We start from the raw sequence: 27,589 nt of genomic DNA, 5'->3' as shown, positions 1-27,589 counted from the left end.
ACCTGCTTGGAGGTTGTTTCACACGGGCCATGTTGGAGAGAGGGAAATTGGACAGAGACACTTTGAAAGTGTAGTCAGGAGCCTGGAGTGTGAAACCAGATGCTTTCTGCAGCGAGCCAGAGCGCGCTAGGGGATCCTCTGGGTCCGTTTGCGGTTACGTCATTTGTGGGTTTGAGTGACTTGTTTTATAAATTGGCACGATTGGTGGGAATGTTGTGTGTGGTTTTTTAACATGTCATATGCCTTTATGAAAGAAAAAGACATTCTGCCTGTGATCTCTCTTATCTGGTAACGACAGCTAAGTGGATTGGCAACACCAGCGTAGATTAAAAAATTAAGAGAAAAAGTAGCATGTATGTCTAGAAGACAGTCTTGTCCAACAGGACTCTAAATCAAAGGAACTCCCATATGGAAGCAGCCAGTTCACTTGAAGTTCAAACCACGCTGACATTTGTAGCATGTAGAAATTTCATGGTATTCTCGTTCTATCTCTTCCTGCCATTATAAGAACAAGAGAAAAAATATTTTTGCTTTGTTTCCTCCTACCTGGGCTTTCTGTACTGTCTATTGCAAATAGCATCTCTAGTCCTTGTTTTTCAGATGTAAAGCCGACTGCAGAGACACTGGTGCCCACTTTGAAGAGCGAAGACACCACCACCCCATACCCAACTGATGAAGAGGCAACCGAGTGTGGTGATAGCTGTGGAGAAGAAGAGGGTATGTATCAGAGCAGCACATCTTTATCTCAATAAATGATGAGTTAAGAGCTAAGCAAATACTCTTATCTTCCCATTTGCTCCTATACATGGAGCTGATTCCTGGAAAGCTTAATAATATACTAATATTATTAGTAGTAGGCCAAGATTAAAAAACCCAACAAACAAAACTTGCCAAATCTGATAAGTTATATCAAGGAAGCATGCAAGAGCAAGAGATAGCAGCTAATTCTGTCCCTAGGGTATGAGACTCAAAGAGCTGCTCTCCCAGCTTCCTTACATGACCTGAAGCAACTCACTTAGTGCCTTGTTTAGAGCCACCTCCGTTCCAGATCCCCTTGGCTGGGTGTCATAAATTCAGAAGGTGATTCAGGGGAGAGATTCAGACTGCCTGGTATGCAGGACTCCTTTTGCAGACGTCACAACTGTGGGAGTAAATCACAACATGTAGAGAAGGCTGATGTCCTGAACACCTCTCTCTTAAGCATCATCTTCCCTAATACCAGCTGCTTAAAATTTAGGAGGACAATCTGGGCTCCTTGTGCAGGCAGCAGAGAGAGGGGAACAGTAACTCCAGGCAGGAATTTGTCCCCCCAGTCTTAGATGGCTGTCAGATGTACAGGGAATGGCTTGATGTCTCTGGCACTTGCCTGCCTCTTCTGACTGTAGAAGAAGCTGAATGTTAGTTTAGACTACATGCTGTGCTTGGGAAGAGCCAATGCTGGGGGCGACTAATGCTCTCTGCCTCAGATCCCTACCTGTAAAAGCAGACTTCATATTCTTCTGCTCCTTGCAAGGCGGGATATGAGCATCTAAAGCTTGTGACATGTCCAGATTAGGGGGAGTGGGCATGGAAGGGCTGTGCAGGGTTAATTGTACAGCGCGGTGTGCAGGAGATGCACACTCCTGGGCACAACAGCAGAGCCTGGGCCTCAGCACTGGGGCTTGGGCGTTTACACGACGACTTCAATGAGAAATTTCAGGAAGAAAAGTTATCCTTTGAGATAGCTCCTAGGACTTCTGTCACTTCAGCTTCCAGTCCCAGAGGAAAAATTAATGGGTTTTAAAATACATAAATTAAAAAAAGAACATTAATTGGCTTTTTCACACCTCGCATTGGGATTCTGCTGTAGTTCAGTTCTGGAAATGCAAGTTGTAGAAGTAGCTCAAAGGGCCTGATTCTCATTGCTTTGCCTTAGTGATAAGCCTATGCAATTCTGCTGCTATTGAGGCACTTGGGAAGCTGCTGACAGGAAATTTAGGCCAGTAATAGTCTCTGCAACAGCACGATTCCTGGGTGCAGTCCAGGGCAAGAGAGTGAGCAGGGTATGCTGTGGAGCGTGGAACCAGCCTCCCCATCAGCTTCCCTCAGATTTAGCAGCAATTTTCATTCTCATACTCCATAAACAATGAGTGTGTTTCTCTGGACAATCAGATTTATGACAGCCAAACAGAAACAATGCGGCTCTCCAGGGTATGAGATTAGATTATTTCAATCTGCATTGTTTTATTTCAAAGTGGGAGCATGTAAAGAAGGCCCTTTGCCCCTCACAGCAAAGTTCCCCTGATGCCTATTGCTTGAGTCACTCACCTCCTTCTGGCTATCACTCACTCTGTGGGCACTGTGATTTAAAACTTCCCCTTTGCTCAGGAAAAACCCAGCCTATAACTAGGCTCTGACATTCTTGGGATGATCTCAGACCATTTCTGCAGCCTCCATGCCTTATGGTTGCTTCCCTGACCGAAGGAGCCAGCAGCTGCCTTGCTGCTACATGCAGCCCCTGGCATGTGCCCTCCTGCCCACAGACCCGTCTCTGCAGGAAGGCTCTCCAGAGCTTTTAAAGCTGTTGACACAGAGGAATTAGCTCTGATCCTGTTTCACAGATGAAAAGTTAAACAACTCGCCCAAAGACCATGTGGCGAGTCCGTAGTGGAGCTAGAAATAGAGGCTGGCTCCTTTCACTCAGAATCCAAAAGCTTGAGCTCCTGGTGCCCCCACGTTTCCCCTGGTAGCATTTCCACGAGAAGGTAGGAAGTGGTGAGTGACAGCTCACCACGTTGACAGACAGCTCCCGTCTGGTGCAAGTGGCTAGATCTGTCACTCAGGAGCTGGGTTTCTGGAGCACTTGAGATTCTCCTTTTGGAGCCAGAGCACAGGCTGATGAGCACAGGGCACTCAGGAAGCGCTCTTCCCTGACATTTAAGAAGGCATTTAATATTTGACCGCTCTAGGGGATGAAGAGAAGGTGCTGATTAGAGTCTGGAAGCATTTGGTACTTGCTTTTATATTTGCTTAGTTTGGTGGATTAGCCGCAGGACGTGGCATGAGCATTTTGATGATGCAGAACTTAAGGCTGATCCCTGGAGCTGACGAAATGTGAGATAGGTTAAAAGCATCAGTGTGAGTGAGATTTCATGCTTTCTTCAGTATTTATGGCTTGCCAGCTATTTTACTTTTGGCTTGTTTTTTTTTTTTTTTTATAGCAACCCTTCATGGGTAGGTCATTTTTTAATCCAACTTTATTTTGCTTCTATTTCTTTTTATAAGATTTCCATCTCCCTGCAAACTTCAACTGCAACTTTGATCTCCCTGAAGACCTCTGTGGTTGGTCACACGACTTGGCAATGGGTTATACATGGTCTTTTCAGCCTACAAGCACCTGGATTGGCAACGCTGAACCAAGCCCTGAGACTGTGCCTGGTAAGGTGGTTAATATTGTACCAAAGCAGGGAAGAGGGAACTGATGGGGCTTTTTCCGTGTGAACAGTATGACTGATTATTGCACAGCTAACAAGAGTTGTGAAGGCTGTGCAGACCTCAATGTTTTCTTTTGTGGAAGCTGTCAGATGCTTTGCTTTATGGGTTCATGACTTATTTATAGGACTGTGGCCCCTAGCACTGAATCATACTAACTGTCCTCTTGAGATAGCCTTGAATTGGACACTGGGCTTTGAATCCCCTTTGGCCATGTAGGTTAGCCCAGGCTTTGTTCCACATCCTGATCCAAATGTCCTCTGTAGGACCCAATGCTTTTTCACCAGAATGCATTTCCTCTTTTGTTAGAGATGCATTTCTTCTTCCCATATGTCGCCTGGATTGCCTATAGTCTTCAGCTATTCTGCACTCTGGGCTTGCATAGGCTGGATTTCAGCCTCCTCCAAGTGAAAGATGAGCTAAGCCCTAAGAATGCAGAAATATGCCAGCTCCTTGCTGTGTGACTTTTGCTCTTTTTCTCTTCTGTGCTTTGGAAGCAGAGATTTGCATGAGCATGGCAGAGCCTAATTTGTGGAGGACCTCACTGAGATGTGCTGGCATGGGTTGGAAGGGAGCCTGCCTCTAGCAGTGTGGTTGATATATCAAGTTCTTCAGCTTCACATCTTGGAACTCGCCCCGGGACTAGTGCCCTTTCCTTACCCTTGTTGACTTTGTGGCATGGGTGGCACAAAGAACATTTGCCAGTTTCCTTATAACTGTAGATTACATCACCATAACATCACTTCTCTTCACTGTCATTCATTGCTTATGAAACTCAAGGGCTCCCCAAGGAAAGCTGGCTGATCTTACCTGGCTTCAGCTCTGCCCTGACTCCAGTGCCTGCATGCCATGTACCCAGGGAGCTGTGCATGCTGTGGGCTCCTCCCCACCCTTCCCCCCTGGTAAGGTTGAGTCTCGAGATGCAAACATTCAGGCGAACCTGTTAGCCACCTGGCAGAGGCGCTGGCCAGATTGGCAGTGCTGCCAGCCAGTTGGAAAGCCGTGCAGCCAACACCTGGTAGGCAGTGCTAAAGAGGAAAATATGTATTCCAGAAACATATGGGAAGAGGAGAATCTGCTACATCTCCACACACAAATCACCCCCACACAAATGCACACATCATTTCTCTCTTCAGCTCCTGAGGTGCCCAGCATTTTTCTAAGAGACACGGTAATGCTGTAAGAGCAGCCTATATGGACATCTGACAAATTCTTTGGCGTGACATAGGGTCACAGTGTCTGCTATGGAGAAAAACATTTTCATATTTCAAGTGTTTATCTCTTCAGCATTTGAGTGCTTTACAAGATTAATATCTGGAGCTCTGTGGAGCCTCAGGCAACAGGAGAGAACACTTACAACCAGCCCCAGACTTAATAACCCTCCCCATCTCATTCACTGTAATAATGTTTAATTAATATAAGCCTCCTGCAAGTAGGATAAAAATTACTTATTTTTATAACTCAGACTCAATTTTTCATTTCATTTCCTCTCCCCTGAGTCTCTCTACAATTAGTTGGCTATAGTTTCTTAGAAGACTCTGTTGTATGTGTGCACGTGTGTGCGTCTGTGCGCTTGCACAGCCCAGGAGAGCCTGGTGCTGTCTCAGACAGCTCAGCTCGCAGTTCTGTTTTTTACCCTTCTACCTTTTCTTCTCTTTCCTAGTTAGTTATGAGTTGCAAAACTTCGTCAGTGCAGCCGGGGGGATGTTTTTCTGCTGAGTTCAGTGATCTGGTTTTGTGCCAGCATGGAGAGCTCTCCCTTACAGTGCTGTGCTGAGCCAGGCACTGAAGCACCATCGGGCTGCTGGCAGGAGCCCGGCAAGTTACAGGCTGTACAGGCAGAGGAAGGGGAGGAGGTAGCAGCTCCAGAGGGGCTGAAGTGACTTGCCCATGGCAGTGGAGGAAGTGAGCAGCAGATACCAGACACAGGCTGAGGGATGGTTGTTGGCACTGCCATGGGATCAGCTCCTGGCTGGGTCGGGCAGGGATGCACCCTCCCGGCAGCTGTGCTGCTGCCTTGTCCATGTAGCGCAGGGCTGCAGGGGGGCTGACATGCAAAGGCGTTGCTGCTGTGCCTCGCTTGGTCCTGCTTTTGGAAATTAAGACGACATGACACAGAAGGGAACAACTGTTTGCTTTTTTCCTCCCCGCACAGCTTTTAAAAGCAACTCGAGAAACATGAAAAAGAGGCCGATGCCGGCCCCTTGTCAGGGACAGAATCGAAGCATTGTTTGGTTCACACTCCCCCATTCTTCCCTGCCTTTCCCTTGCGTTCCCTCCAGCACTTTGTTTCTACTTAGAAAATTCATCCTCAGACTCCAGGGAGCAAGGAATGAAAAGCCCTTGTTCGGGGTGGTCTTTTCTTGTGAATTCCCCACCCCAGGGTGAGCAGTTGGGTGAAGGAGAGCAGCTGTGCTTGGTTTAGGGGCAGGGCAAAAGCTAACGGGAACTCAAAGCCGCTGGAGCCCAATTTACTCTGATTTAAAGGTGCTGGCCCTGGCTAGAGGCTGTGGCTGCTCCACAGTAGCAAGGAAATGTGCTGCGCCTTTAAGGGCCATGTGGGATGTGTTTCTATTTCTTCTGAAAATGGCAAAACAAAAATTAAAATTAAAAGGGAAAAAAATAATAATGAGAGGAGGAGCCCTGGCTCAATCTGCATGAGAGGGAGAGGGGGAAGGAAATGACCATGGTGAAATATCCTCTGTGAGGCACTTGATTAGAAAAGTCTGCTGAGAGACAGGCCTGAATTCCTCAGATATCTCCCGATTTCATTTTATGCGCTGCATGCAATTCCTCCTTGTCTTTGGCGTGGAGAACTTCTTCTCGAGACTGACAAGACACCCACTGCTCTCATTCCACTATTTTTATTTCCAAGATACTCTTTCAGGCAGCTCTGCATTTCTTTTTTTAGCTCTGTGTTCCTTGGGCTGTTCACACCATGGATTAGCTCCACGTCCTCTCCTGCAGGCTCCCGTTACACGCCTGGGGGACCCGGTTGGTGAAAGTGGACCCAAAGTGCCCAACTCAGCAGAAATCCAACATGGTTCCAGCTGTTACCATGCCCTTTAGAAGCCTAAAAAATACTGTTGCTCCCTTTTCCATGCCCCCATGAGAGATTGCCAGGATTTTTCCCTCTATGGATTTTCAAATGCTTCCCATCTGTAGAAAGATTCCCCTTAGCTGCACCTAGCAAGCTTCAAGGAGCAACAAGTTCAAGTTTCAATGTCTCATTCCCCCTCCTACTGCATGCAATGGCAATGTGCCATTGGTGTCAACAGAGGTCTTAAGACCTGAAAATAAATCTGGGTTGGTAATTTGGGCACCTCAACTCTTCACTGTCTTTGAATTTCACCGGGGTTTTGATCCTGAAGGGTGTAAAGATCCTGGGTCATATCCTTAGCTGGTAGGTGCACTTGCATTGTTCTCAGTGATGCTACGCTAATAAGCCAGCACTGAAAAGCTGGAATTGATGTGTTAGCCTATTTTTTTTCCCCTCCTCTTTTCTTGCAGTTATTAAGTAAATACCTTGTGGTCCTGGAAGAGCACTGTGAGGTCCGCACCTCTACCACATGCTGCTTCTCATTTGGGTGAGCACGGCGCCGGGGTCAGAGCCACGGCGGCATTATGAACCCTGTGCTGTTTGGATGTTGGCAGCTGTACATGCACACAGAAAAGGAAGCAGTTTTAAGATTGCAGCTCTCCTGACCACATAGCTCTTGGGCTGTGCTGCAAAAGCCCACCAAGACCTTCTGTTGTGGGCTGTGGCCTTGCTGGCTTTGAGGGTCAGGAATGCTGCTCATTCAGGTTGCAGGCACTGCAGGGAAAGGTTTATTTGTTTCAAAGTGTTTCCAGCAGAGGAATGTTTGTAGTGCTCTGAAGTTTCCTAAGAGCTTATTTTTTAAGGAAAACAAATGTTGAGCTGTTTTTAAGCTGATGGTGACCCTTTACCATTCCTGTGTTTTTCCCATGGGATCTTTAAAAGGAAAAGTTTCATATTTTTCCTGCAATCCATGAGAACTTCTGCCTGAAGGCCTTGATCCTATTCTGTCCAAACCAGCAGAAACGTTTTCATGGTGTTAATGGAGCAGGGCTGGACTGAATTGGGTCTGCACTTACTCTCATGAGACTCAGTCTCAGGGCTTGTGCCTTGGGGACATATTTTGACCCCTAGGGTCAATCCCGTCCCCTTTGAAGTAGGAGGGAGTTTTGCATGTGGGGTGGTGTGAAAGTCAAGCACTTCTGTGCAACGAGTGAGCAGCTGCATGCTGTGGGAAGAAGACCACATACCTGGCTCTGTCTCTCCCTGCTCCCCCCATGTGTGGTGCAGATTGCCTCTCAGCAGAGCTGTACATTGCTCTCCTGACCGTTGTTTGCACAGTGAGGACAGAAAACCCTAAGATGTCATTTGTGCCTTGGCTGCTCACAGCATGGTAGAGCTGGGACACCCCAGCACCCAGATCACAGGAGCTGAGCATTGGCTGGACTGTGCGAGTGCCCGGGCCGCGGGCTAAGGCCAGGCTGTGGCCATCCTCGTGCCTGTACTGTCTTTCATGGGAGAAGGGGCATGAGCATGGCCATAGTCTGTCCCTGCATTGCCAGCAAAGCTCCAGCACGCTTGGGCTGGGCTGGAGGCAGAGGAGAAGACACCATTCCTTTGGGGCTCAACCGTTTCTTTGATGCTCGCCTGTCTGAGTCCTTAGTCACTTTTTGGACCCAAACACCAGTGACACACGCTGCCTATAAAACCGGGCTGGAATGCTCTCTGGAAAGCAAGACACTGTCTCTCAGATCTTAGCATGTGCATCACTCCGTCGCTTCACAGCAGTGACTTAGCAGCCTGTGAGTCACAGAGCCCAATTCGGGAAAGTGTGCGCACACGAGCAAGCCGCAATGTGCAGCCTGTGCGGTGGAAGCACTGGCTCGGTTAATGCCTTTAATTGTGCGTGCACAAACGCCGGGTGCGGGTGTGTCTGCGCACACCCTTTCATGTAGGGGCACGCAGGGTGCCTGCCAGGCTGGCGGTGGATGCGGCACGGTGGTAAGCAGCTCACTTAGCATAAATGTCAGGCTCTAATTGGCATTTGGTTTGTCAGGGACACCGTGCCCTCCCTGCACTCCTAGGGGGAGGCAGTGTGACTCGCAATTGCGCCGCGTTGTTGAGGATGTGAGGCTTAATTAAGAGAAAGGATGTAATGGCTCGTCCATTAGAACGGCTCCAAAGAGCAGGTGGAGGGCTTGGTTCTGGGCAGGTGTGGGGTTTTATGCCTTTTCACGGACTGATTTAGAGACTGAAATGGCAAGGACTTGGCAGGCTAATTAACACATAATCAAAATTGAGGGGATTTTCCAGCAGACGCAGTGATCTAGTTAATATAAATATTAGTTTTACGGAGGATTGATTTCCCTTCGTAAATGAAAGTCTGTCATTGAGGAGAGGCCTGTCACTGAAATTACAGCGGCAGCCTTTTGAGGTGAATTTGTATGATTTGCCAAAAAAAAAAAAAAATATAATAACTATCCAATTTCAATCTGCATATTCATGCAGCTGCCATCCCCCTGCTACCAGAGCACCCTGCAGTCATGAGGGGATCTGAGCTGATCCGCTCCCTGGGAAAGGCAAGGACTGATGCAGAAGGACAGCAGGATCAGGCCCCACTGAAACGTTTCCCCAGCCCTGACACAGCATGGTCAGGGGTGGCATTTGGGGCTGTGCAGGCAGCAGGCAGGGCCCAGAGTAGAGATGTCACCTATGGGATTTGACAGACAAGAAGTGGCTGCTGGTGGGCTGCAGCGCTACCACTAAAACACACCGTGAAACAAGATCTGCAACAAAGAGTGTGGTGACCTTTGGAGGGATGTAAGTGAAGGCAATTCAGCGTGGGTCCTCCATAGGAGCAGCAGCTGTAAGTCAACAATATCCAGCAAGGGGGAAACGCAGAGGGAATCTGAAATCTCAGTAATTGCTTGTGTACATCCTGCCCAACATGTTTTGCTGGAAAGCCTCCAGATGTGCTGCTGAGACCAATGAGGGAAGGTGCTTTTCTTGGGAGCAGGGGTGAGACGTGCAGGACCCAAGCACAGGCAGGCTGACCTTGCAGAGGGGAGCGGCTGCCATGGCTTGTGGTTGCAGCCTGACCCAAACCGCGAGGCTTCATCCCCCGCTGCCCCTAATGTCCTCTCAGATGGCTTGCTAGCAGGAGGGGACAGGCGCGCCAAGAGGAAACCGCGTTGGCCAGATGGTTTGTTTGCAGGGCCTGGCTGGTGATTTATCTGGGACTCACTGCCGTGCACGTACAAGCGACTCTGCCATCGTCTGGCTGGGGATGGTTGCATGTTCACGCTCCTCTGGCTCCCCTACATCCAGATGATCCCATAAATCTTCCATGAGATTTATGCCGTAGCATCAGTTGCAAAAACAGCAGTAGGTTAAAATGCCTGAGCAGGTTTGTCCTGCCTTCTTTGAGCCAGCGCTTTGAACTATCGGTGCCAGTTCGGTGGGGGTTGTAGCTGCCGTGGTAGCTGGAATAGAGGCTGCAAAGCAAAGTTCTGGGAAAGAGATTAAATCCTGGAAGAATTGATCAGCTCATCGTTGCAAGGCTCTCTTCAAGCGTTTTAGTGGGGGAAATCAGCCTTTCAGGTGCTTTCTGTGCCAAAGGCTTCCATTTACTGCATCAAACAGAGTGACTACTGGAACCACCAGGCTCCCACATGCTGTTCCAACAATTAGCTTCACAGTGCCCTTGTTCAGTCAGTCTCAGCAAATTCGCAGGGCTTTTCAGAAGGACCAGCTAGCCATTAGAGTGATCCAGCCATTTCATCTTCAAATGACACAGAAAGTCGTGTCTGCTTGCACTCCACTCTCTGTTCCAGAAGCTCCTGTTACCAGGAGCAGGACCACATGGTACCCAAACCCACTGCCACTTGCAGGGGAGCAGCAGGGTTCATCACTCAAAGACTGAGCCTCCCCACAGCCCTTGGGATTGCCAGCAGGTCCTGAAAAGGTCTATGGGCCCCAGCAAGCGCTGGGCAGGGAGCACAGAAGATGCATGGTTTGTAAGGGCTTCTGTGGCTCTGAAAGAGCCTGTGTGGTTTGGGGGGATGGGGGGGACATTGGTTTTGGCTGCGGTTCAGGAGTTTCTTTGATTTCACAGCCTGATAGGAATGGGAACAAATTGGAAGCTGGAGTCAGCCCTGGTATGAGGGATGTGTCTCAGAGGCACACAGGCTCTTTTACTGGAGTGGAGGAGGTAGCGACGCTGGGTACCACCAACTCCCAGTGAGGGGTGTGGATTGTGGGGGGTGTCCAGCTGCACAATTAACATTGTCTCCTGCATTCAGGTGTGAGCTTTGGGTGGATCCAAGGGTGGCTTGCATCCCTGCACTCACTGTGGGCACCAAAGGTCAGTCCTGAACTTTGAGGATCTGGGTTTGATCCTTCTTGAGCCTGCCTGGTGCTTTTATTAAGGATTTGCCATTTCATCTGTGAGATAATTGTATGATAGTAGACTGATTTGCTCTTCCACCTTGTTTGTTGTTGCGGCTTTTTTCTTGTTGTTGTTGCTTTTTTCTTTGAAGAGGTTTGTAGTGAATTACTAAAAGAGGATTTTAATTCAGGAGACCTTGATGACTTATTATGCCTTATCGCTCCTTAGGCATGAAGTACAGCTTGTTCTTTTTTTTTTTCTTCCTCCACTTGTTTATCTCCCACATCTCCTCCTCCACCACTACCACTCCGAGGTAAATCACAAGAACACTCCATTAGAGAACGGCATGGTACTTTTTCAAGTGATTCACTCAAACAGGAGTGAGCAAACATGCTTTCATCTTTTTTCTGCTACTGTTTGTTGGCATAAAGTGCCAAGTGGCCCAAGTACATTTCATAGGTGCTAGGAAATATTGCTGGAAAATGTTGCCCTTTCTTTTTGTGGCTGGTCAGGGACAGATTTGTCCTTCACGCAGCAAAATCAGTGAAAGTTCATATGGAGTGGATACGCTTTTGAAATATTTTGATCGTGCATCCCAGGGGTAGAGTGATGGCAAATCTTTCTGCTGTCTTGTCCTAAATTTATTTTAGAAAGCTGTGTAGCTCACGGTGGCTGGTTTCAGCCCAGCTCTCTGGCAGTGATAAACTTGCAGCAGGGCCAGTGGCTGTGCAACCACTGATACATCTCCCATAGGTTGGGATGTCAGCAGATTGCTGAGCAGCAGCAAGGTCAGCTGCTGTTTTCTGGGTGGGACCTGTCTTTTGATGCTCAGGAACTGGGATCTAAGTTCAGGTCTCTCTGGTTTAAGTTTTGGAGGCGTTTTGGGTGTACTTTGCAAACACTGTTAGTGCAGACACTTGTGCCATTGCTGTGGGCACTGAAGCCACAGAGGGAGCAGGGCAAGCAGGAGGCAAGCTGCTGCTCAGAGCTTCGGCTGTCAAGCGCAGCAGGCTAAGACGTGGGGAAAGGAAGCAAGAGACCCTTAGGTGTGGTCCTGGGGCTGAAGTAGCCCCTCCTGGGCTGCAGGAGGGCTCACACGTGCTGGCATGAAGCACCAGTGACACTTGCCCACTGTATAACAAGTATGTTGATCCCTCTGATGAGTGAAATGTGAAATACAGTGGTATCTGTCATTGGCCTGTGTGTCACCTCGTACTGCAGGCGCTGCAGTCAGAGCAACTCAAGGGACTCTGTCTTGCCATTGGTCATGATGGGAGGGGGAAGGTAAGGATCAGATCAGCTACACACTTGGCATTCAGTCCATGCTAAGGGACTTCAGGCATCCAGGCTGTAAATGGAGAACTCCTTGAGGAGGCTTCTCATCAGAGAGATCTGGAAATCACTGATTCCAGACCAAACCAGCTGTGCCCAGGGATTTGTATCCACGGGCTTTTGCTGCTATTGGTACTCAGATCAAGTATCTCCTATTCTAGTTTCAGCCTTGAACTTCTCCTGGGACATCAAACACACCAATTCTCCTCCCTGAGGATTGACGAAAAGCATGGCACAATTTAAAATGTAATATTAAAGCAAGTGAATCCCCTGCTGTATGTATTTCAGCTACCTTCAAGTTTGCAGCTACATAGTTGTCACCTGTGCATACTTCACTCACTGGGACCACATTCTACCTCTGTGCTGTGCCTTAGGGGCTGTTTTGCTGCATTACAGAAAAAAGGAGAGCCAGGTTTCACTTTGTCGTGTGTGTCCTCAAAACAAAATTGTCAGCTAGACCCTGATTTTGTGGAATATTTACTACTGGGGATGAAAAGAAGCAGGATGAACACAGCTTCAGATCCCCATCCCAAGATGAGTTTTCAGCGCCAGCGGTTAGAGAAACCCACCTCAGGCTTGTTCAGTAAGTCAGCTCCCAGCAGAACAAACACAACCCCCTCCCAATGTCATTATCATGGCATCACTTCTGATGATAACTGCTCTTTAACTTCTCCTAATTATATCAATCTTCAGCTTACCACTCTCTGGTTTTCTTGTCAGTCTCCTACCAGACGGTGGTGGCTGGTGAAGGAAGTGTGCTCCTCAGTGCCCTGCCCAGGGCGCAGCAGTGGCACAGCTTGCTGCGCACCCCACTTCTGCAGGCATGGGTGTGAGACCCTGCCCAGCACTGCCGAAGACCCCTGGCAGGAGGTGAGACACTTGTTGCAGCTGGCCACAGAAAATAATATAATGGTGTTTTCCTTTTTGAACAGACGGCAAGAATTACCTACAGCTGCAGAGCAGCGGAAGGAGGGAAAGCCAGCGAGCCCGGCTCATCAGCCCCACCATCTATCTGCCCCGGAGCGCTGTCTGCATGGTCTTCCAGTACCAGGCATGGGGCAGCAATGGGGTGATGCTGCGGGTCTGGCGGGAGGCCAACCAGGAGCACAAGGCATTGTGGGTCATCACAGAGGACCAAGGGGAGGAGTGGAGGGAAGGCCGCATCATCTTGCCGAGCTACGACATGGAGTACCGGGTAAGATGCTCGGGGAAGGTGTGCTGGGCCAGGCAGGCATCTCCAGCATCTTTATTTCAGTGTTTCAGAGCTAGGGCTCATTCATCATTAGGGAATGTGGCTGTTTTCATTGTGTTTCTCGAGTTACTATAGTAACTAAACGACACTGTTTGTTATTCAGAGAGTGCCTGTCTTCTGCACAGATTTGGGCCTTTGTTCAGCCTGTTGCCTTTTATATTCCTCAAATCTCCCACTTTGCAATTATTTTCCCTTCTTTTATTTTCATTTTGGTTTGTGCTTTTTCCCCCCTAACTGATGGTCATCAGATAGTCTGACCAGAGGCAGTCGTGCAGCTCCAGGGAGCAAACCCAAACCCTGCAGCCAAGAGAAGTGGGATGCTGGGAGGGAGCACAGCCAGCTCTTCAGGGTAGGCAGCAAACAGCCTTTCTCCAGCCTGGGCTGCAAGCGCTGGCATGGGAGAAGGAATGGGGAATGTGGGTTTGTTCGTGAATCTGCTTCTTGGATACCTTAGACCAGATCAGAGGGCTGGGTGCAGCTCTGTGGGATCAAGACCCAGTCCCACTGTCAGGAGATCAGTGGAAAAGAGAAGATGAGCTGGAGGGAGCTGTGCTGCTCACTGCAGCCGCCTGAGCCCCTCTGGCACGGCCGTGCCAGCACCCCACAGAGAGGCTGCTGCTTCCAGGAGTGCCTTTGGCATGGTTAGCCCTTCTGGGCAGTGCGCCGTTTGCCAGGGAGCCAGGGCTGCTGTTGTCACTTGTTAATGAGCATCAGCATGGCATCCAGCACCCTCCAAAGCAGAAGGGAACACCCACTTGAAGGCCCGATGCAGTGCTTTGATGACCACCCCAGCAGGGAGCCTTGGTCTGGCTGGCTCCCAGCCCGGCCCTGCCCCGGGGAGTTGCTGCTCTCAAGCCACTGAGCCCTCCAGACTGCTACCTCCTGTGTGGGTTGATGGCTCATGTTTGGGACCAACAGCTCTGACACTCTGTCCTGTGTGCAGACAGACACCTGACCCTTCAGGGAGGTCTCCTTGCAGGCAGGCATAGGATTGGGCTGCCCAGCCACCCCAGAGAAAGGGGGCATCTAAAATGGGGAGAGGAGGTTTGTGAAATACATAGCCCTAGGAAATTATTTGGACCCTCAAGAGTAGTGAGGGAGATACAACGCAAAGAGCACCAGAGCTGCATGACTAGTTTGCATGTGTGTGTTTGGCTTTTTAATAAAATACCACTAAACGCAATATGCCTACAGATAAGAATGATGGGCACTGGCTGACTACTTTGTGCGTTAAATGTGAATATACCAGCATTAGCTAAATAACAGCATCATTATGTAAATAATGCAAGTCTCTCCACTCAGCAGTTCTTAGAGCTAACGACTCTATTTATTTTTGTAAATATATTTTGCCTGTGATTAAGTAGGAATAAATTGACCCTTCTCCTCTAACATTTCAATACTTCTTATGTAATGTTGATGGGAACAGCACTTTACAGTTAATGTAGCAGTGTATTTTGTGTCCTTCCCTTCCTTTTTCTGATCATAGTCCAGTTAATATCACAGGCCAAATCTGCTGCTGCTGTAAGTCAGTGTTATGCCACTTGCATCATTTGTGCAAGGGCCAGGGGGTGGCCTGTGATGCTGAACATTGATTCACTGAGTCTTTATTCCATGCAAGAGACATTTAATTGAACGTATTGCAAGCCGAGTGCTGCCAGGCCAGGTAACGATCTTTCTGCCAAACCCGTCCTGGCAGAGCAGCTTTCTCTGGGGAAGGGATGGCAGAGGCAGGGCAAGGAAGCAGGACTAATCTCAGGTCATCCACAGGAGTGCAGGGCAAGTCAGGAGCAGATCTCCTGCCCTTTCCCTCGGGAGCAGCAGCCACTCTCTGCCTTCCAGCTTAGCCTTGACATTTTTGTCCTGATTTCTCACAGATTGTGTTTGAGGGATTTATACGCAACGGCCACTCGGGAGAGCTCGCCCTTGATGACATTCGGCTAGGCACCGACATCCCACTGGAGAACTGCATGGGTACGTGCTGTGTCCGGCCACAGCGTCCAGGGTGGTGGTGGGGGTGGCTGGGGCTGGAGAGCCTTCACTTGCAGGCTGCTAGTTGGCCACAGCTTGTCTCCCGCTTGAGTTACTGGGAGTTTCTAGATCTCAGCTGAGACTTTCCTTGGCCATGAAAGAAATGAGGAAGACTCAGTCTCTGGGGGACTGGGGCTCTGCGTTGGTGTGAGAGGCAGGAAGCACATGTCTCTGCCACGCAAAGCTGAAAGAGCGGCAGAGGGTTACCGAGAACTATTCTGTGTGATAAGGACATACACCAAATTTAAAAGGAAAGTGCTGGACAAAAGAAACCAGCTGTCAATCAGTATTACACGCTTAGAGGGGCCGATGAGTTCAAAAGGAGTCTTCTCTAATAAGAAATAAAATAGCAGAGGGGTTTTACAGCAATGTTAAAAGAATAACAAAAGAAATTTTTGTCCTAGAATTCACCGTTCCCCAAACCAGGCCAAAAGCCAGGTGGATTCGTTCAATGCTAAAGACAGAGAGGACTTTTTAAAAAAAAAAAGAGAGAAAAAAGTGGCTTTTAGCAGTTTGCTGGCGGAACTGTTGCCCTGCCCTGTTCCTCTAGCTGTCATATTCATGTATGCATTCTGATGACTCTAGTCACCACCTAGCTTGGATGTGGATTTAGACCCATCCCAGTTGACAGTGGGACCAGCAGTATTCAATTAGTGGGATCTGTGCTGAGAGCTGGCCACAAAAGCAAGGGCCTGCTCTTCTGAATGACTCAGGGGAGGCACGTTTCACTGTTTAACACCTGCAAAGTGGCCATGTCCAACGATCCTGAAGTCAGTGGAAAAAGTCCGGTGGAGCAGAGCCTCTCTCCCCTTTGGGCTTTGAAAGGTCCTGTTCAGTGAAGCTGCTTTTCTCTCCTCTGCTGCGGGAGGGGAGGATCCTGGTGTCTCCTAACCCAAGCGGGACGGGTGCTCTCTTCAAGGAGTTATATCGCAGGGGTGGAGGCACTGGACAAATTGCGCCTGGAAAGGGCTGGTCATGTCACATGCTGCCCTGTGCAGGCAGGCAATGGTGAAGATGGTGCAGACACCAGCGTTAATAATAGAACAGAGGACCAGGACTGCCCCAGAGACGCTCTTGAGCACTGTTGGTCCCCATTTCTTTGATGCTTTGAACTCTGCTGGTCTCCCATCTGCCAAAGAAGCTAATACTCCATATGTCAATTTCCCTGTATTTAAGGCTAGACAGTGGTGTTTTAATCCCTTGCCTTCTATGGCATTAAAGAAAAGCAGGACTGATGATTAACACTAGTGGCATTTCCTATCTAAGTTCTTTTGAGCTCAGCAATTCACCTAGCTCCAGTGTTACTGTATCTTGGGCCTCACGAACCTAAAGCTTAGTATTTCTAAACAAAAGCATTAATAAATTACAAAGTTTCAAGCATTGCCAGCCCTAAAAATAACACCAAACTGCTACACAAAATTATTTGTCCCATTCTAGGAAGCTGAATGGGAATCTTAAAACCGATAAGGATAGTTTGTTTCAGATCATTTCTAACAAAGGGCTCCTACTGCAAACTTTAACATAACTCATGGGTCATTTCCGATGTCACCAAAATAATAATGAAACATCAGAGATACAGTGCTGCTCTGTCTCTCTGTCAGAGCCATGAAAATAGCTGACTCCAGCACAGGCTACTGTTTTTTCAAATGTAATCCTGGGAAGTAATCTGATTCCTTTTTAGCGTGAAAGAACGCTAATAAGTCACAATAATTTTTTCCTTTGACAAATGTGTCATTCGCATTCTGAACTTGAGTGATGATTTCATAGCACTCAGTAAAGCCAGAATCTGCTTCTGTGACTCACAGGCATAATGCAGAAGTAATCTAAAAATAATCAGAAGTCTATTACTTCTGCAAGAAAGTAATCAGTAATAAGTACTGATTATTGCTTTTCAGATCCAGTAATTTGTAATAGATTATTTCTTCAAAGTATCTTGAGAGAAGAAAAAAATCACTTGCCTTTGTTTCTTGGTACTGTGAGATGGAGAGGAGCATGGCATCGGTGCCCAGAAGTAACGCAGTTCCCATGTGAATAATGAAACCAAAACGCTCTTGGAAATTTTAGGGGGTTTCAGGGTTTCGTCACTGGGCCAGGTGGGACTTTTTCTTTGGATGATTCAGGCCAGCCAGCTGAATCCAAATGACCCTCAACCTAAGACGTATTTTGCTCTGAAGTCTGTGTCTGAATTGAAGCTTATTGCGCCTGGTCAGTCCTCAGCTGAGACAGGGTTTCTCCCTATCCAGCGGAGGTTGGCTGGCACCCTGCACGCTGTTCCCAGCAAGTGGCTTCTGTGCGGCACAGCCCCATGCCTGCTCAGCTTGCCAGCTACAGAACAACAGAAACATGAACTGTGGCCTTGTGTGTAATATTCCCCTCTCTAATATTAGGTTGTTTTTTGTTCCTTTGCAGAACCCATCACAGCTTTCCCAGGTGAGAACTTCTACTTTCCAGGTAAAACTGCACTTCTCTTGGTAGTTTCTTTCTGCTGGCATGGGCTTTTACATCGAAGGAAAGCGATGTGCGTGCTTGTACAAACAGCAAATGTTCTGAGCAGTGAAATGGCAAGCGTGTGCTAAACCTCCCCGCTGCAGCAGCAGGAGGTGGCACCCTCTGACTCCTGCTAGGTGACAGGGAGCAGGCAAATAAACAAGTCCCACTGTCGTGGGGCTGAATAGCATTAGGAAACACGCCATCACAAGGCACCCGGCGTTATGAAGAGCAGCAGAGCCCCAAATGGGAAGGCTGAGGAGTAAAGGGTAGTTATCAACTGGTTTAAATGAAAAAACAGTAGCCAATTAAAAGTGAAATGAGGTGGCAATGACGTCAGTGTGTGGGAAAGTTGTTCTCTAGTTTATGGATGCTCTGGCAGTGGTGGTGTTTGAGCTGCTGGTGAAGGATGGTAGGGCCAGTCTGCTTGGAAGGGGAAGGGAGTTGGGAGGTAGAAGTGGGAGAGCGAACTGCCATGAGGAGCTTTGAAGGTGACAGTCAATAAAAGGAAAACAAGGTGAAATGGTGCATTTAATAGCTTAATACTAGCCTGAAGGATAGAAACCAGCATCTCTCTGATCAAACCTACAGAGTAAGAGAAAAGGTGAGCAACTCCGAAAACCTGCCTCACTCTTTGAGCTGTCAGCAGGGATGCTGTTTGTCTTGCTCTGGGGTGGGAAAAGCTATCTGCTTTTGCAGGGAAGATCAGTTTAGCCCGTTTAGGTTTATCCCCATGTTTTGATTTTGGATTTTGTTTTCCTGCCTGCCTCTTCTGGGACGCTTCTGGGGGTTGCGTTGCAATAAAGAGCAAACTTGGGGCTCCCCTTAACTTTGAAAGTAGTTTTGCCAGTTCAGTCAATGCGCCCTTTGCTTTCAGTTGGACATGATGGCCGTACGCTTCCCATCCCCTGCTCTGCTGGTGGGCTGTTAAATATAGCTGGGCTCTACCCTAGAAGTAGCTGCACATCTGTGTGGGGCAAGCTGGCTCTGGTAGGTACGTGCGTCGGGAGCTGTGGCAGTAAAGGAGAAGTAGACACTGAGACTGAAGTCATGTGTGCGACTCTGTCCCTGGGGTGTGAGGCAGGCTGTGGAGTGTTACCAACGGGAGGAACATGTGCAGGGCATAACACCATATTTTACAGTTGTACCCATAGTGTAACAACTAGGAATTTAAGCTTGTTTGTTTGTAGGCTGCTTATTTATCTGCAACTCAGGCTTGTGGTGTTACTGAAAAGCTGCTGCAATATTCTCAGCTGGCACTTAAAGCCTCACAACCCTTCCTTACTTAAACCATGTCTCTGTGTTCTCCTGGACCAGGTCTGGTACCTATTTTGCAAACAGCATCCTTGCCTTTTGGGGCTTGTAACGTGCATGTCATATTCAGTTTGAACCTCATTCTGGGTTCTCACATTGAGTCTGTCTCAAAGTTCAGCTAACTCATGTTGTTTCTTTTGCCCTTCACCCCATGCCCTGCTGCCTGTATGCCTCCATTTCCCTGTTGTATTCCCCAGGGCACGCTGGCTGGGTAGGGACAGCATTTGCTGTGCCCAGCACAGTGAGGTCCCTGAGCACCACAGGCAGATGCTGTTGCAGGCACACTATCCCTTCACACAGGAGCTCTCCAGCTCAAGCCAGTGGGCTCCTGCCCATTGCTAGCTCCTTGGAGGACATCCTAGCACTGCTCACAACAGGGGAGTAATTGCAGAAAAAGGCTGAAAAGGTTTCCCTGGCTGACAGGCAGGAATAGGTGGGGCAGAGGGATGGAGTGACCAGGTGTCATGGTTTAGCCCCAGCCAGCAAGAAAGAACCATGTGGCAGTTCACTCACTTCCCCTGCCCTGCGGCAGGATGGGGTAGAATTGGAAGAAAAGGCAAAACTCGTGGGTTGAGATAAAGGCAGTTTGGCAGAGTAGCAAAGGAGAGGGGAAAACAACAACAATGATACTGATACAGGAACATATGAAACACAGTTAATATACAACTGCTCACTGACTGGAACCTGGAAAGCCCAGCCCGCTCCCAAGCAGTGATTCCTGTCCCCTCCACCCCAGCAAGCTCCCCCAGCTATATACTGAGCATGACATCACATGGTATCGAATACCCCTTTGGCTAGTTTGGGTCAGCCATCCAGGCTCTGTCCTACCCCAGCTCCTTGTGAAAATTAACCCTATCCCCGCCAGAACCAAGACACCAGAGAAGGAGCAAAATGCAGAGGGTAAACATGAAGAAGTGAAGATGAAGATTGGAGAAAGCAATATAGGAATTAAAATGAGGGGAAGACAGAGATGCCCAACAGGAGAGGACAAAAGGAGGGGAAGAAGTACCTGGCTGGAGAAAATAAGGGAGCTCAAGGGGAAAGAGGGTGCAGGAAGTATTGAGATGTTCTGTAGCCCCCACTCCTGCAATTACATCATGAGCTGAAAAAGTCAGATGCCATTAAAAATAATAGCAAATCCTTTCTCTCTTGGATTGGGAGCAAAGCTGAAAATATGCACCTTACAGGCTCCAGGATCACAAGGCAAATAATAAGAGAATTGCGTGGGTGGAATATCTTTCAGCTAGTGGGTCGGGATCTTACAAGACCAGTCAAGTGTGCTTAAACTGTGCTGCATTTGAGAGTTGATGCATCTCACCCATAAAGAAAAGGTATAACAAGTGGCTGGAAGAAAGGAGTTAGATAAATACCAGGCTAAAAATAAGAGACATATTCCAAAGAGTGTGGAGACAAACTGTGGGGAGAACTTGCCTTTGGGACTGGTGGATTCTCCCACACCGGGTATGCTGAAATCAAGACAGGGATATTTTCCTGGAGAAATGGCAGGTAGCAATTAAGGGGCTGAGGCTGACACCGGTTTTGTGGCATTCAGATTAGATGAGCGTAATGCTCACTTTCATCTGTGCCATCTATAAAAAGTCCAGCTGTGTTGCTTGTCCACAGCAGTTAATGTCAATGATTTCGGAGAGGAATACGAGCTGTGACACGGCAGTAGCAGAGCAAGGCAGTCAGCCCTCTAGGAGGGTCTCTGGAAAGGATTTTCTCCTTTTTTCCCCAGGTGACTTTTGCTCTTGCTTATTTTGGGTTTTGATTTCTGCTGCACAGCTCTAAAACTGGTCCCTGTAGAGTCTTCCCTGTTGGGAAGAGGAGGGGGCTGTACCTGGCCAGGTTGGAGGTGAGAGCCCAGCAGCACACCCACGTGAAATCATCCACCCTGTAGGGATTAAACTGGGTTTCCACTGGCCTGTGCCCCAAGCTGTGCATAAACACAGTACCCACAAACTGGACAGGAACAGCAGGAGGCATTTCTTTGTTAAGATGAGAGCCCTAGTGAATAAATGAGGAAGGGCAAGTGTGTGTGTGTGTGTGTGTGGAAGGCAAAGGGGAGTGGAAAAATTATTAAGTTAAGAAGATCGATTTTTTTTTTTCCATTTCCCTGAGCAGAGAACTTTTCCACTGATATAAAAGAGAACTTTCAGAGAGCGGCAGAGCCAGTAAAAACAGAGCAGATAACATCAGCGCTGTGCGCTGAGTGGACGGGCAGCTATATTTAGTGGCTGACAGTGTAAGGAAGAACAATCATTAATGTTGGGAATTGGCTTCGTTAGGGCTTAGAGACAACTAAGTGTGATTCCTTAATGACTTCAGTTGCTAAATGAACTCTCCAGACTTCTGCTATCTCCCCAGCAGGGCCATGAGGTGCGGAAACAGGGGCCAAGGAGAGGCTCTGCGCCACCCCTCACATTTGCAGCCCCGGCTGCTGTACAGGGACAGTTGGAGCACGTCAGAGCCAAGCAGAGGGTGTCCTGAACTTGCAGCCACCTCGAGATCCCCCAGGGATCCTTCCCGCAAGTGGGATCACCTGAGGCGCTTCACACCACCTCCCTCCATCCCCAGGCAGGCCGAGGGCAGGGGTACATGGGGAAGGGGCAGCTGGTGCAGACTGGGCACCATGGCACTTGCTTCTCTATGGCCAGACCCACCCTTTGTACTCCAAGCACCGCACTGGGCAATGTACAGACATCGGGAGGCCATGGAAACTTTCCCCGCCTCTGTTTTTCAGAGGGGAGTGCTGCTCCCCCACAAGCTCGGGAGCTGTCGGCATCCTTGGCACCTGCCCCATCTCCCTAACCCAGTTTCCACCAGCAGGGCCCAGTGCATATCAGTGGTTTGAGAGGCTGTTTGCCTGTAAATCTCTCGCTGGAGCAAGGCGCTATGTAAGCACAGACTGTCACCCAGCGTAAACACGAGTGGCCTCTGCACAGTGAGCAGCCCCGCAGTCTTCCCGGGGGTTGGCTCCATGCCCTGGTGCTGTCAGGCACAGGCGAGGTGTTGATGATCCATTGGGGATGGCGGTGGGATGCATACAGGCCTGGGGTGGCTTGGCCAGCTGGATCTGCAGTGGGAGACAGTGGTGGGTTATCAGTGAAGCTCAGGGCAATGTTGAACACACTCACCCTGGTGGGGGCTGGCGGCAGCCCCCCCACAGTGTCTCCCATGCAGCTGGGTGAGGGGCAGCAGCTTCTCAGGGAGGTGCAGTTATGTACTGCTTTCGTTGCCCCGGGCCAGGGTTGCTGGTGGAAGTAGAGAAGGAGGTCAGAGGGCTGCCTGCTCCCTGCCTTCCCCACCCCCAACACACAGCCCAGCCCAGATCCAGACCCCCCTTCCCCAGGCACCTTCATTGGGCAGGAGGGACAGGGCCACCCCCATTCCTGGTGGCAAGGGGCAGCTGGGTGAGACGGTGCGAGGGCGGCATATCTGGCAGGTAGGCTTCTCCTGAGACATCCGAATTTCTTGCCTACAATGACAAATATGTGGGTGGTTCCCAGCCTCCTGCTCTGTAAAAGCAGGATTTGTCTTGCCTGTGTGGGTTTTTTTCTTGGTTTTGAGGGTTTTTTTTTGTTGTAGCTATGCATCTGGGTGCAGTTTTCGTTCTTATTTTCACTCCCTGTGCTCGGGTTTTGGGGGATGGGGAGGGGAGGAAAGCCTTCTAACTGGCAGAGAAACCATCATTTTGCCTGTGCAACCAGCAGCAGAAGAGCGATCGCCATCCCAAATTTGCCAGCCGGAGCTGTGCTAGCAGGGCAGTGCTTGGAGGGGAGCGCAGAGGCCATGCTGTGAGATGCCCTTGCTGCTAGCAAAGCCGGGTGCATCCTGCACTGTTTTGATTTTCTCCCCTTGACGTCCTCCAAGCCTGCTCAGGAAATGAAGCTGGAGTTTGGTTAGCGCAGAGCTCAACAATATGCTGACACCAAACCACAGGAGCCCCCAGTATCCTGCTTGCCAGGACCCAGCCAGGGGGCTGCCCCCCACCAGCAGCCCGGGGGCAAGAGGAGAGGGCGAGTGGAGTCAGTGGGGTCGATGTGTCCAGCGGCAGAGCAAACCCTTCGGAAAGTTTCCCCGGGGTCTTTGTCTACCTTGAAGTAGCCAGTAAATAAATGCAATGCAAAAGTGCATCTCTCCCAAGTTATTTACAGCGTGCCCCCGCGAGCAGACCTGGGGAGGTGGGAGCAGCGCGTGTGGGAGGAATAGCACAGAGCCGCTCTCGGGCCGCGGGTGTGAGCACAGACACCGTCCTTCTTCTCGGTGCCTGCCGGAAGCGCGTGTGCGTGCATGCTTCTGCGGACTGGCAGGAAGGTCCTACATGCCTCTGATCACCAGATGTGCACTGAGCTGTCCCAGGATGACCTGGGAAACAGGAGCAGTGCCGAGCAGCCGTGCCCTGCCTCCCAACATGCTGCAGCTGCAAGAGTAGGAAGGGTTAAGCATGGCTGGGCTGAGCCTGGGCACTGCCTGCCCTTGAATTCAAGGGAGGCAGGTGCTTTTCCAGCCCTCCCTAGGTGTGTTTGCTATATTGGCATGAGTTCATAGTCCTGGCTTGCTTATGCTGCAGAGAGCATGAGTTTCTTATGTGAGCGTTGGGTTGAATTTCGCAGCCTGTGCCGTGTAAATAACCGTAACCATCCTTTCTCACTTTAAAAAATAATAAGGAAATGTGTAAGACTGTGAAGGGGGCACCTGGTGAGACTAGATCTGTGTGCAGAGCGCTTTCAGACAGAGGTGGTCTTCTCTGCCTTTTCCGTAAGAATGACCAATGTTACACCCGTAATTTCTTTCCCGGTCTCTTGTAGTAACTTCCTTGGCCATCTAAGATTGTGCTCGTCCTCCAGTTAGGAATGTGATGTGTTTTGTCACTGCTTGACAACATCTGCCATGTGGAGACAAAACCAGGTGGCTGATCTGGAGAAGGCCAAAAACAAGAAAGGAAAAAAACATTTGTTGATGCCAGAAATAACAGTAATAATAGCGTGCATATGGAATTTGTATTGCGATCCAGGCAGCCTGATTAATTAAAAGGGAAGAAAAAGGCGCTTGAATATGCGGGCTCAGCAAACGCCAGGCTGTGCTCCCCCCCTAGCCTGGCGCATGCCCCGTATCCAGAGGTGGCCCCGGGACCTCGTGTTACTCCGTGCTGTACTCTTGAAAGCATGTGTGTTTCTTTCTGTGCGTCTGCATGCCTCCCACCTAGCAACCCTGTTCTGTGTCTCCTCCCCAGGGGCAACCCTCCTGCCAGGGACCGAGCCCACAGTGGACACGGTGTCAGTGCAGCCCATCCCAGCCTACTGGTATTACGTTATTGCCGCCGGAGGTGCTGTTGTGGTGCTGGTCTCCGTCGCGCTGGCCCTTGTGCTCCACTATCACCGGTTCCGCTATGCGGCCAAGAAGAGTGATCACTCCATCACCTACAAAACCTCCCACTATGCCAACGGGGCCCCCGTGGCCGTGGAGCCCACCCTAACCATAAAACTAGAGCAAGACCCCAGCTCGCGCTGCTGAGAGCCGAACAGGAACGAGAGAGCAAACAAAACACAAAACAGACAGACAGAAACTAAGACTTCAAATACGTTGCCTCAGTTTTGCACTTTTTTCCTTACCTAGCATACGTGTGAACTCTTAGACATCTCCGTCCCCTCTCCGTCCCCCAGCCCTCCCCGAATCTTTTACAAACTCTAAACTAATGCTGCATCTTGGATCACCAGAAGAGACACACCGCCCCTTCACTTCAGAAGTGAACGCTCCCTTTCGATTACTTTTCGAGGACTCTTGGGGTATCGGGTGGGGTTTTTTTGTTTTGTTGTGTTTGTTTGTTTGGGGAGTATTTTTTTTGTTGGTAGGCTTGTTTGGTTTGGTTTTTTTCTCCTCCCAGTAGGCAACCTGCAAGGAAACTTGATGGCGAGCCTGGAAGCTTGTGTGTGCATGTGTGCTAAATCTGTGTATGTGAGTGTGCATGGGAGCGCGTGCATCTGACTGACTGAATGTATGTTTAGAAACAGCCCCTTTTTTAATTTGCTTGTTGTTGCTTCTACTTGCACAGGGAATGCTTTTTTATTTTATTTTATTTTATTTTCCCCCTTCCTGCCTCCCCTCCGGAAGGTCTGGGACACATTTGTGGTAAATACCCTGATTTGTTTACTTGGGGAAGAGAGCGATGCTTTTTTGTTGCCTTATCTAGCTTTGGCTGAGTTTCTTGTTTGATAGCGTTAATGTCTCGGGTGCAAAATGAGAAGAAGAGGCCAGGCTGGACAGTAGGAATGTCCACCTCAGATGGCTAGAAGAATCCAGAAAGGTTCATAGACGTCCAAAACGTAAGATCTCTCCATCTTATTCTTTCTGCAGCCAACATGATAACACAGCCATTGTTTGGAAGGGGCGGGGGGAACCCTCCTCTTCCCCCACCCGCAAGTGAATCTATTTAAAGTTGCCTTATATCAGAGAAGCTCATAATGAATGTTTTGTTTGTATCTGTTAAAGCCAGCCTTAGGGTAACACATAGACTTCAGCAGGTCTAAGGTGGATGCTAAATACTGTAGTTTCTTGAGAATTGAAGGTTTATTTATTTTGTAAGTATCCTCACTCTGGGTGCTGATGGTTTTGCTTTTACACGGGGAGGGGGGAGAGGGCTCCTCCTTGTCTTTCTGCTAGAAATGTTCAAGGGACAAGTATAATTCCCCTTTCTGGCTTTTGGGATTGTTTTTTTTCCTCTGCCCAATTCATAGCTGCTGAATCATAAAAATTGCCAGTTGACTTTCTAGAATGTCAATTAGTTTTGCATTTGCTAATGTTCTGCTTCTTAAAACGTCAGTAACATTTAGCAAGCAAAGCCTAGCAGGCGCGTCCGGGGGGCCCAGCTATCGCTGCTGCTTTAACCGGGGAGGCGAGATGGAGCCTCCAACACGCCTCTGACTGTTGAATGGCCCAGCGTATTGTAGTGGAAATGCCTTATATAAATTACTGAATGATGACATGCAAAAGTGGTTTGAATAGTTAACTCTAATCTGCTTGCAGGCAAAAAAGTACCTCCAGTGAGCAAGGTTCTCCATCTTGTTTGTGTTCATTTGTGATGAGTGATCAGATTCCCTGCCCCCTCCTAAACTTGCTAGTGCTCCCCACCCCTCCTTTGTCCATGAATATTGCATAAAATGAGTCGAGGCGAGCAGCTCTGTTAACTTCCCTGCAGCCTTGAGCTTCCTTTTGGTTTGAGGAAAAAGTGGAAACACAAACAGTGCTGTGTGTATGTGCTATTGGCCCCTATGGCAGCGGAGTCCTCTCCCCAGGGGATCTCTGTCGATGGGGGTGTCACTCTGCCCTTTCTCCCTGCCTTTTTTCATGCAGCCTGTTTCAGCTTTTCATGCTGTTAACTCAACAGATTTTAGTGGGACCCCCTCAGCTGCAGCAGCAAGTCTAAAACATGCAGGGAGCGCAGAAAAAAACAGGGTGACTTTGCAGGGTAAACGTGTTAGGGGTGGTGGATGCTCGGGGCAGCATTCCCCCGGGGACTGGCTCCCACAAGCTTCTTGAGGGCAGCAGGGATGTGCCTGTCCCAGCAGAGCTGTAAAGAACCTGCGGGAGCTCCTGTCACCTCGCAGGCAGCGCTACCCAGAGGTCCCCAGAGAAGAGGCTTCCAGAGCTGGGATGCTTTCTCTGTGTGCCTCCTCTTTACGCAGCACTGGTGTTGTGGTGCATATGGTTTGTAATGTGGAATCCCACCTCCCCCTCAGCCAGCTGCAAATTAAAACAGATGTGAAATATTGGCATGTGCTTGCTGCGTTTTCAGATCAGCCCAAGCCATGTCAGCAGATGCTACCATCATGTTTCCGAAGTCAATTCAATCTCCCTAGGTCAGACGATCCCCTCACTTCAACAAAGTTCACTCCCATGGGCTTTAGCAAGTGCGCATTGGTGTGTCAGAGAGGAGAATGTGGCACCCTGTCTTTCAAACCAAAATCACCAAAGACAAAACAGAAGGTCACTTCAAGATTTTTATTCCCAGTTGTCCCCCACTCCTTGAGCCCTGACATCCCCAGCATTGCCCAGTTGCCTGTGTGTGAAAAATATCTTGTGGAAATTTGAAACTCTTTGAAGATGTATTGTGTGGAATGTAATAAAATGATGATATTTTTATACAAATATCTGGGGTTTTTCTTCCTTCTTTCTTTGCTAACAATAACACTCAGTTGAAGCAAAGTGGTGTTTCAGAATTCCATGTTTCCTTTCAGAGCGTCAGGGCTAAATCCTTTAGGGAAGCGAAGCTGCCATTCCT

The 27,589-nt window shown here is 49.0% G+C and overlaps 1 protein-coding gene across 1 annotated transcript in view; it reads left to right on the top strand.

Moving 5' to 3' along the window:
• NRP2 (neuropilin 2) overlaps window positions 1–27,589 on the top strand; it is a 113,986-nt gene that overhangs the window by 77,951 nt on the left and 8,446 nt on the right. The window contains exons 13-17 of the mRNA XM_009890251.1: window positions 601–717; window positions 3,265–3,417; window positions 13,160–13,422; window positions 15,354–15,450; window positions 17,917–17,937. Coding sequence (XP_009888553.1) covers window positions 601–717; window positions 3,265–3,417; window positions 13,160–13,422; window positions 15,354–15,450; window positions 17,917–17,937 — 651 coding nt within the window. The remainder of the gene's footprint in view (window positions 1–600; window positions 718–3,264; window positions 3,418–13,159; window positions 13,423–15,353; window positions 15,451–17,916; window positions 17,938–27,589) is intronic.

The sequence above is a fragment of the Charadrius vociferus genome, unplaced genomic scaffold (assembly GCF_000708025.1).
Source record: "Charadrius vociferus isolate BGI_N301 unplaced genomic scaffold, ASM70802v2 scaffold147, whole genome shotgun sequence".
Classification (NCBI taxonomy): Eukaryota; Metazoa; Chordata; class Aves; order Charadriiformes; family Charadriidae; genus Charadrius; species Charadrius vociferus.
Note: the sequence above shows the minus strand (reverse complement) of the source record. Positions and strands in the feature narration are given on the sequence as shown.